This window comes from Oncorhynchus kisutch, linkage group LG30 (genome assembly GCF_002021735.2).
Source record: "Oncorhynchus kisutch isolate 150728-3 linkage group LG30, Okis_V2, whole genome shotgun sequence".
Lineage (NCBI taxonomy): Eukaryota > Metazoa > Chordata > Actinopteri > Salmoniformes > Salmonidae > Oncorhynchus > Oncorhynchus kisutch.
The window spans coordinates 17,891,592-17,901,129 of NC_034203.2; the positions used below are offsets into that span (position 1 = coordinate 17,891,592).

The 9,538-nt window shown below is 41.4% G+C and overlaps 1 protein-coding gene across 2 annotated transcripts in view; it reads left to right on the forward strand.

Annotated features, from left to right (window-relative positions):
* LOC109875184 (extended synaptotagmin-2) overlaps window positions 1–7,892 on the forward strand; it is a 51,191-nt gene extending 43,299 nt beyond the window's left edge. For both annotated transcript variants that reach the window (XM_031809919.1, XM_020467411.2), the window contains exons 18-23: window positions 2,237–2,586; window positions 3,964–4,059; window positions 5,597–5,728; window positions 5,841–5,946; window positions 6,094–6,143; window positions 6,374–7,892. In XM_031809919.1, coding sequence (XP_031665779.1) covers window positions 2,237–2,586; window positions 3,964–4,059; window positions 5,597–5,728; window positions 5,841–5,946; window positions 6,094–6,143; window positions 6,374–6,422 — 783 coding nt within the window. In that variant the 3' untranslated portion in view covers window positions 6,423–7,892. The remainder of the gene's footprint in view (window positions 1–2,236; window positions 2,587–3,963; window positions 4,060–5,596; window positions 5,729–5,840; window positions 5,947–6,093; window positions 6,144–6,373) is intronic.
* The last annotated feature ends 1,646 nt before the right edge of the window (window positions 7,893–9,538 follow it).

Consider the following 9,538-nt stretch of genomic DNA (forward strand, 5'->3'; position numbering starts at 1 on the left):
ATGTGCAGAATATTGTATGAAATATGAGGATGTTTGGTTGTTTTAATTCAATTGGGTCATTTCAATTCAAATGTGACTTGCCATTCTCTTGTTGATATCGTATCCTAGCCTTTATTTAAGATTATTTTCATTTTAAAGAATGCATTTTCTTCCTGTAGAACAACAACCTCACCAACATCTGCCACTTGAATGGCTCATCAAGGCGTGAACTGTGACCAATGTCCATCACTGTAAGCCTAGAGTGGGATTCTAATCCTAAAAACACAGCTTCTACAGTAGTAGAAATATATGATCAATTTCGATTTGTAAAATGGCTCATATCAACGACATTATCCCAGAAACCCTAGACCCACTCCAATTTGCATACCGCCCCAACAGATCCACAGATGATGAAATCTCTATTGCACTCCACACTGCCCTTTCCCACCTGGACAAAGGAACACCTATTTGAGAATGCAATTCATTGACTACAGCTCAGCGTTCAACACCATATTGCCCGCAAAGCTCATCAATAAACTAAGGACCCTGGGACTAAACGCCTCCCTCCGAAACTGGATCCTGGACTTCCTGACGGGCCGCCCCCAGGTGGTAAGGGTAGATAACAACACATCCGCCACGTTGATCCTCAACATAGGGGCCCCTCGGGTGCGTGCTCAGTCCCCCAAATCTATTCCCCCTCAGGAGACTGAAAGGATTTGGCATGGATCCTCAGATCCTCAAAAGGTTCTACAGCTGCACCATCGAGAGCATCCTGGTTGCATCACTGTCTGGTATGGTAACTGCCTAACCTCCGACCGCAAGGTTCTAGAGGGTTGTGTGACCGGCCCAGTACATCACTGGGGCCAAGCTTCCTGCCATCCAGGACCTCTATATCAGGCAGTGTCAGAGGAAGGCCCTAAAAATTGTCAGACTCCAGCCACCCTAGTCATAGACTGTTCTCTCCGCTACCGCACGGCAAGCGGTACCGGAGCGCCAAGTCTAGGTCCAAGAGGCTTCTTACCCCCAAGCCATAATACTCCTGAACATCTAATCAAATGGCTTCCCAGACTATTTGCATTGACCCCCCCCCCCCCCCTTCTTTTGCACCCCTGCATGTACATATTACCTTAGCTAACCGGTGCCCCCGCACATTGACTCTGTACCGGTACCCCCCTGTATATAGTCTCGCTATTGTTATTTTACTGCTGCTCTTTAATTTCTTGTTACATTTATTTCTTATACATTTATTTTTTTTAACGCATTGTTGGTTAGGAGCTCGTAAGTAAGCATTTCACTGTAAGGTCTACTACACCTGTTGTATTTGGTGCATGTGCATGTCATTTTGATTAGGTTATTAGAAGGCTCTTTTAAAGCGATTTTAAGTTGGCGATGTGCCTCATTGCATTGTGAAAATAAAATGTATATAGTAGTTATTAATTCATGGCATGGTTTATTTTATCCAAATGTTGAATATACATGCAGACAAATTGATTCATACAGAGGAATAATAGCCTACTGTCTGGAGTCATAAAAACTATTCGGCTAAATAAATCGCAGTTATTTTGTTGGGTAACTGGTTGGCTTTTGGAACTCCTAAGAGGCGGCGCCTTTCTTCAATATAATCATTCATTCGCAACACGTATCAGATTATTCATAATGAATAGGATTTATTTGTTTAAATTTGTTTACATTCTTCATTGTAACCAAAAAGTCACAAATGATTAAACACACACACACACACACACATGAGCAGATTGGTCAAAAATATTATTTATTTAAGACAATCAGAAAGAATGTGTTGGTACTTATTTATTTTGAACCAAAGACTTGAATGAGTGAGTCACTTAAATGAGTGAGCTTTATGCTGACAAATGTAGCTTTATGCTGTAAAATGTCCTGCTAAATACGCCAAGCCTAAAGGAAATTCCATTTAAAAAATGTAAACGTAATAGAAAAATGTAAATGTAATAAATTAATTAAATGGAGCAGGTCTTGAAAATATGTACAAACTTTTCCCCCTCTGTGTCCAAAATGTGCAATTTTATGGAAATCTATTACAGTAAGGTACTTTAATTGTTACCCAGAAATGCATTTGATATTAAAATAAATAAAGGGTTGCATTGGGCCTTTAACCTGAATGCAATTACAGAAATGTTGCTTTTGATTCAATTATACTACACATTCTTCAAGTGTTCTTGTGCACTGTCTCATATAAAACTTTTTTATCCTCGCCAACCTCTATGTCCCACTTGTGCAGGTTCTGTGTCAGGAGAACTTGCAGCTTCGTAAGACCAGCACCAGTAACCCCATCACCGTGAAGAGCCCGCCCGTCCCCGAACCCCCCAACCCTGTCCCTATCTCAGACCTCTCACGATCTGTGGCCGCCTCGACCCAGGAGCTCCACAGGAGAGGGGGGGATGGCGAGCCCTACTCAGGGGGCCCGGTAGGCATCGGCCTAGCCGACGCAGGCAGGAGCACCTCCAACCTGGCCATCTCTGGCTCTCACAAACACCTGGCCCACTTTGGGTCAACTGTCAGTATCGCCTCGGACATCTCCAACCCGTACGCCACACAGGAGCTCCAGCAGAGGCTGAGCGAGTTGCAGAAGTAAGCATGTATGAACGCAAGCGCACACACAAACACATTGATACATGCACATACATGTCATATACTGTTCTCTCTGCTACCGCATGGCAAGCAGTACCAATGCACCAAGTCTGGAGCCAACAGCACCCTGAACAGCTTCGACCCCCAATCCATAAGACTGCTAAATTGTTAGTCCGGGTAGCTATTTGGTTATCTGCATTGACTCTCTTTTGACACATCATATACAGTACGCTGCTGATACTGTTTATTGTCTAATCTGTCACACCTAGTCACTTTACCCCTACCTATATGTACAGCTGTATTATCTCAATTACCTCATACCCGTGCACATCGACTCGGTGGTGGTACCCCTTGTATATAGTCAAGTTATCAAGTTAGGCCCCTTACTTTTTTTCTATCTTTACTTATTGACATGCCACTGGCTTTGAGTCACTGAAATGACTGCAGCACTTAACAAAGAGCTGCAGTTAGTTTCAGAATGGGTGGCAAGAAATAAGATAGTCCTACATATTTTGAAAACTAATGCATTGTATTTGGGACAAATCACTCAATAAACCCTAAACCTCAATAAAATCTAATGAATAATGTGGAAATTGAGCAAGTTGAGGTGTACTTGGAGTAACCGTGGATTGTGAACTGTTATGGTCAAAACATGTTGATACAACAATAGCTAAGATGGGGAGAAGTCTGTCCATAATAAAGCGCTGCTCTGCCTTAATAACACTATCAACAAGGCAGGTCCTACAGGACCTAGTTTTGTCACACCTGGACTACTGTTCAGTAGTGTGGTCAGGTGCCCAAAGAGAGATTTGTGGCATACACCACAAGACATGCCACCAGAGGTCTCTTCACAATCCACAAGTCCAGAACAGTCTAGAGGTGCACAGTACTACATAGAGCCATGACTACATGGAGCTATATTCCACATCAGGTAACTGAGGCAAGCAGTAGAATCAGATACAAAAATGAATAAAAATGCACCTTATGGGACTGTGAAGAGACACATACACACACAGGTACAGATGCATGCATACGCACACGGGCAATAGCACACGCACTTTACACACACATATTGTTGTATGGTGGTATCATACATTTTGTGTTGTGGATATGTGGTGGTGTGACAGTGTTATATGATGTACTGTTTTATCTTTAGTTGTATGTGTAATGTAAGTGTCTTAGTGTGTTTGGACCCCAGGCAGAGTAGCAGCAGCTAATGGGGATCCCTAATAAAATACAAAATACAAGTACCACATTGTGACACAATACAAAGGAACACAACGACATTGACTAACCTGCAGATTATATTACAGACTTAATGTGAATGATTGTTTTGTTACAGAACAATGTGACTAATGTGTGTGTCTCTGTCTACAGTGGATCAGCTGGTCATTTGCCCCTGGGTGAGGTGCAATTGACTGTCAGACACAGCCCTCAGAGGAACAAGCTCATTGTGGTTTTGCATGCCTGCCGGTAAGAGACATGGCGGGAGACTTAGGTCCCGCGTCCCAAAGGCCATTTAGGATGCATCCATACTGTAGTTTCCACATGTTACTCTATTACACTAACTATTGGAGAATGTATCATATTCTGTTATCAGCTTTATCCACTCATTTTTATTCAATTTACAAGCCTTTTTCTTTGACCACAGACTTGATGCGCAATAATATAATCATTTTGGATAATTTTATTTTAACCGATTACACATTATTAGCCTATATGGACAGAGCTAAATGTAAATGTTTTTTTTTTTTACAGACAATATGAAAAGCGTAACCATGGTAGCAATTGAAAGGGAACAGTTTGGAGATTATGAGAAAATGATGAGACCAAAGTTGAGGACACAACAGTTCACCTGACACAAGACTGAATCCAAACACTACAATGTTGATTTTATGTGCATGTTACATTTGCTGTACTTTTCACCTCATGTGTTGATAATGAAATCTGAATATCTGGCCACACTCCCTAAGCAATTTCAATGCACTTTTATGACTCAAAGAAGAGTCATCAACTATAAGGTGCAATTTTTTTACTTTCCTAGCTTTGCCATTGAGGAACTAGAGCAAGAACACAACCCAGCATCCCCTCCAACTGACAATTACTGTTGTTTATGCAATCCAGAAATTGACCATTATAAATTGCAATATGGTCAGTTGGGCATCATTTGAAAGCTTGTTCTATTGCCAAAATGACTAGCTAAGTAATAAAATATGATCTTACAGTGTTTGGCTTTCAGAAGGCAATTCAGAGAAAAATATTGTAATTATTTGGTGCGCATAGAAAGGAGTCATAAGTGCATTCAGGTGTGCCGTGTTGAATTTTCTTCACAACAGACAAACAGGCTGTAACGGTTCTCTTGTGGTGAAGGAGAGTCGGACCAAAATGCAGCGTGTAGATTGCCATCCATGTTTAATGAACGAACGTAAAACACGAATCAATATTAAACACTACAAAACAAAGAACATAACGAAAACCGAAACAGCCTATACTAGTGTAAACTAACACAGAGACAGGAACAAGGACAATCACCCACCCCACACTCAAAGAATATGGCTGCCTAAATATGGTTCCCAATCAGAGACAACGATAAACACCTGCCTCTGATTGAGAACCACTTCAGACAGCCATAGACCTAACTAGAACACCCCACTAAGCTACAATCCCAATACATACACACCACATACAAAAACCCATGCCACACCCTGGCCTGACCAAATAAATGAAGATAAACACAAAATACATTGACCAGGGCATGACACAGGCTCATTCTGATCAGAACAACCGAGGGTTTCACGCCATACAGTGCTGTGAAGCACAGAGCCTGAGCTCTGATATCATTTATAGTGTGTTACTGTACAGCCACTGCGTTCCAATTTAGGCAAAATCTGTCATTTTCAACCTGTGTACAAGTGTAAAGGGCTACCCCAAATGATGTGATACAGTGTGTTCTTTTTTTATCTATCTCTCTACCTCCACTCTCTGTCTTTCTCTCTCCCACTCTCCACAGAAACCTGATTGCGTTCACAGATCATGGGTCGGATCCGTATGTGCGGCTCTATCTTCTACCTGACAAGCGAAGGTCTGGGAGGAGGAAAACCCACACGCACAAGAAGGACCTGAACCCTGTTTACGATGAGATGTAAGTTTCAACATTCCTCTTTGTTCCTCTTACCATCAAACACCAGTGGATTTACTGCTCGTCTACTGGTAGTCATTGTATAATTGAATTGTTTGTGTGCATGTGTTGTCAGATTTGAGTTCGGCGTGTCGGTCGTGGAGTTGCACAGGAGGACTCTGGATGTGGCGGTAAAGAACGGAGGAAATATATTTTCCAAACACAAAGGGCTGCTGGGGAAGGTGAGACTGGACCTCTCCTCCTACTGCAGAACTGTGTCTATCCATGCATGCCCCTTCTGTTATTCGATAACATACAGTAAATGTGAATACACATTATTACCTGTCCAAAGCTCACTTTTCCTCCTTCATATCGTGTCATCTTGACAGGTGCTGGTGGATTTGACTCACGAGGATATCGTCAAGGGATGGACACAATGGTCAGTGAAATAATTCCTTTGTTTATTTATTTATTTTGTACAATTATTAGTACGATTAAGTCCAGTCGTGTTCACACACATATTTGGGGACTTCTTAGAAGAATTTAATAAGAACTTTCATCATAAGATCTGAATATCAAGGAATCAAGCATAGAATAAGACTGAGTGTTTGTTATTCTAGATTTTTTATTTATTTTTATTTACAATGTGTCTCCTCTCTTTGCTACTAGGTATGAGTTGAGTGAGGATGGTCTGAGAAAAACTCTCCAGCAGCTGTAGACTACACTGTGAGAGGTAGAGGAGGACCTAACCAAGTCTTCACCAACGTGGCATTGCCACTAGGGCCCTACTGTAAGTGTCAAGCAGTGTCTATAGAATAGTGCTGTTTTAGGATAAGTTTTGCTTTTTGGATAACAATGAATACAATTACATAGTTAGGTGTGAAATTATCCTAGATCAGCACTCCTACTCGGAGACACTTGGCATATACGGCCCCTGAGCAAACGTATTTGCCTTTTTCATACAATTGCTTTTAAATCCATGAACAACTTTTTGGGGGGTTTTCCCTTTTTTAAATTATCGTTTATTTACATGACTTGCAATTGTAAAAAAAAATATATACATTTTGATATTCATTTATTCACATCAGTTGCATCGTTATCTCTCCCCACTTAGAAATGATCCAGTGCAATAGTAAGAAAGGGAGTATGTGTTCAAACTAATTCTACATTTTTTAAATCCATTTTAAAATAAAATGATTGAGGACTGTAACAAAATATATATTTTCTTGCTACGGCTGTTACAGCAGGTTTTGCTGCCTTGTTTTATGTCGGGAATGTACAACATATGAATATGTAAATATGTACAATGACAATGAGGACTAAAGAGAAGGTTTATTATAATGTTTGTAGTGGAGGGTTTTGCTTGGTCACAATGACTATTTTATAATTCAACAAACTACATGCAAACTATATCAGAGCTAAGTTGAACTACGACCCGTCTATCCTCTAAGGGAAATAGTATATAAATGTATATGTATATTACTTCACCACCAAAGAGACAATGAAATGAAATACTTGTCTGTGGGGTTTTAACTAAAGCAAATATGTTTGCACACTATTCGTTTATGCATGTTTAAATCTTTCAAAGCATCAGCATAGTGTTACCAGTAATAATAACAGAACTTGGCTGAGTTCACCTCACAGTGATATTCCAGCCTTCTTCAAATCATTGTGGTTTATGATAATTGATTTCCCAACTCTGAAATCACGACAGATGAAATATATTTATCATGGTTGTTGTCAATAAATGCACCAGTCTTCATGTTTTTGTTCTACGAACACATTTCAGCATGCACATCTTATTCAACACTTCTCTTTACTGCAATCGCTTGCAAAAAACAATGTTTTGGTTTACGTTATAGCTGTGAAATGATCCTAGATCAGCACTCCTACTCGGAGACACTTGGCATATACGGCCCCCTCACCTTTATTGATTATGTCACCTGTACCTGGATATCTGTAACACATGTAAACACTCTGTTATGACTTTATTGATCTGGTTACCATAGTAATGATGTATCATAAAGAAAGCATTTTAGATTGTACCATGTTTAAGCTGTAACATAGTGGCTTGTAGCCTAATGTATCAGTTCTGATGTGTTCTCATATTTCTGCAACCTCTGTCCTTTTTTAAAAGTAGTTGTATGCGTACCTACAGGTAACTGCCAAAATAAAGAAACCGCCAACATAGTGTCTTCATAGGGCTTTGGGCCACCACGACCCAGAACAGCTTCAATGCACCTTGGAGGGATGCGACACCATTCTTCCATGGAAAAATTCCATCATTTGGTGTTTTGTTGATGGTGGTGGAGAACACTCAGAATCTCCCATAAGTGTACACTTGGGTTGAGATCTGGTGAGTGAGAGACGCGCGCGCGTGCAAACACACACAGGGGTGGACTGGGAAGTAAATTCAGCCATGGCATTTTAGCCACGCCATCCTACATCCCTGTGTCAGCGCGTCTCTCTCTCTGTTTTTATTTCTCCTAGCTCTATTGTACTTGACTCTGGTGCTGCTAAGGGTAGCATCACTGGGACCAGAAGACCAGGCGGCCACACTGCCTGTGCTGAGCCCAGCAACATCCTAGTTGTGAAATAATAAAAACACATTTGTCAGGCGAAGACAATTGCTGAATAAATGTCTAATAGATGACCATTGACTCACAATTCCTAGGGCCCTCTGTTTTGGCAGAACATGCAACATTACTTGGATTTGAACCTTTATTTGAAGCCTTTTCCAGAAATGAGAATTAAAACATAAATGAAAGCAATTGTCTGAGGATGGTGCTGCACCATCTGAAATAATAATACACAGGGGAAGTTTGATTTAATAAGCTTTAAATAAAGGTTCAAATCCAGGTCATGGCCTCCCAAGTGGTGCAGTTGCAGTGCTAACTGCCACTAGAGATCCTGGTTCGAGTCCAGGCTCTGTCACAGCCAGTCGCGACCGGGAGACCCATGTGGCGGCGCACAATTGGCCCAGCGTCTTCCGGGTTAGGGGAGGGTTTTGCCGGCAGGGATGTTCTTGTCCAATCACGCACTAGTGTCTCCTATGGCGGGCCGGTCGCAATGCACTCTGACACGGTCGCCAGGTGTACGGTGTTTCCTCCGTCACATTGGTGCGGCTGGCTTCCAGGTTAAGCGGGCATTGTGTCAAGAACAGTGTCCGTACGGGAGTTGCAGTGATGGGAAACGACTTTAACTACCAATTGGATACAACGAAAAAGGGTAGAAATTAAAAATCCAGGTCATGTGACATGATGAACCAAAACACAGGGCCCTATCTAACATTAAGAGCACCTTCCTAATATTGAGTTGCACTCCCCCACCCCATTCGCCCTCAGAACAGCCACAATTCGTCGGGGCATGGATTGTTAAGGTGTTAAGCGTTCGGTAGGGATTCTGGCCGACGTTGACTCCAATGCTTCCCACAGTCATGTCAAGTTGGCTTGATGTCCTTTGGGTGGTGGACAATTATTGATACATACAGGAAACTGTTGTGCTTGAAAACCCAGCAGTGCTGCATTTCTTGACACAAACCCGTGCGCCAGGCACCTGCTATCATACCTTGCCAAATACATTTAAACTCAGATTTCACAATTCCTGACATTTAATCCTAGTAGAAAATCCCAGTCTTAGGTCAGCTTGGATCACCACTTTATTTTAAGAATGTGAAATGACAGAATAATAGTAGAGTGATTTATTTCAGCTTTTATTTCTTTCATCACATTCCCAGTGGTTTAGAAGTTTACATTCACTCAATTAGTATTTGGTAGCATTGCTTTTAAAATGTTTAACTTGGGTCAAACGTCTCGGGTAGCCTTCCACAAGCTT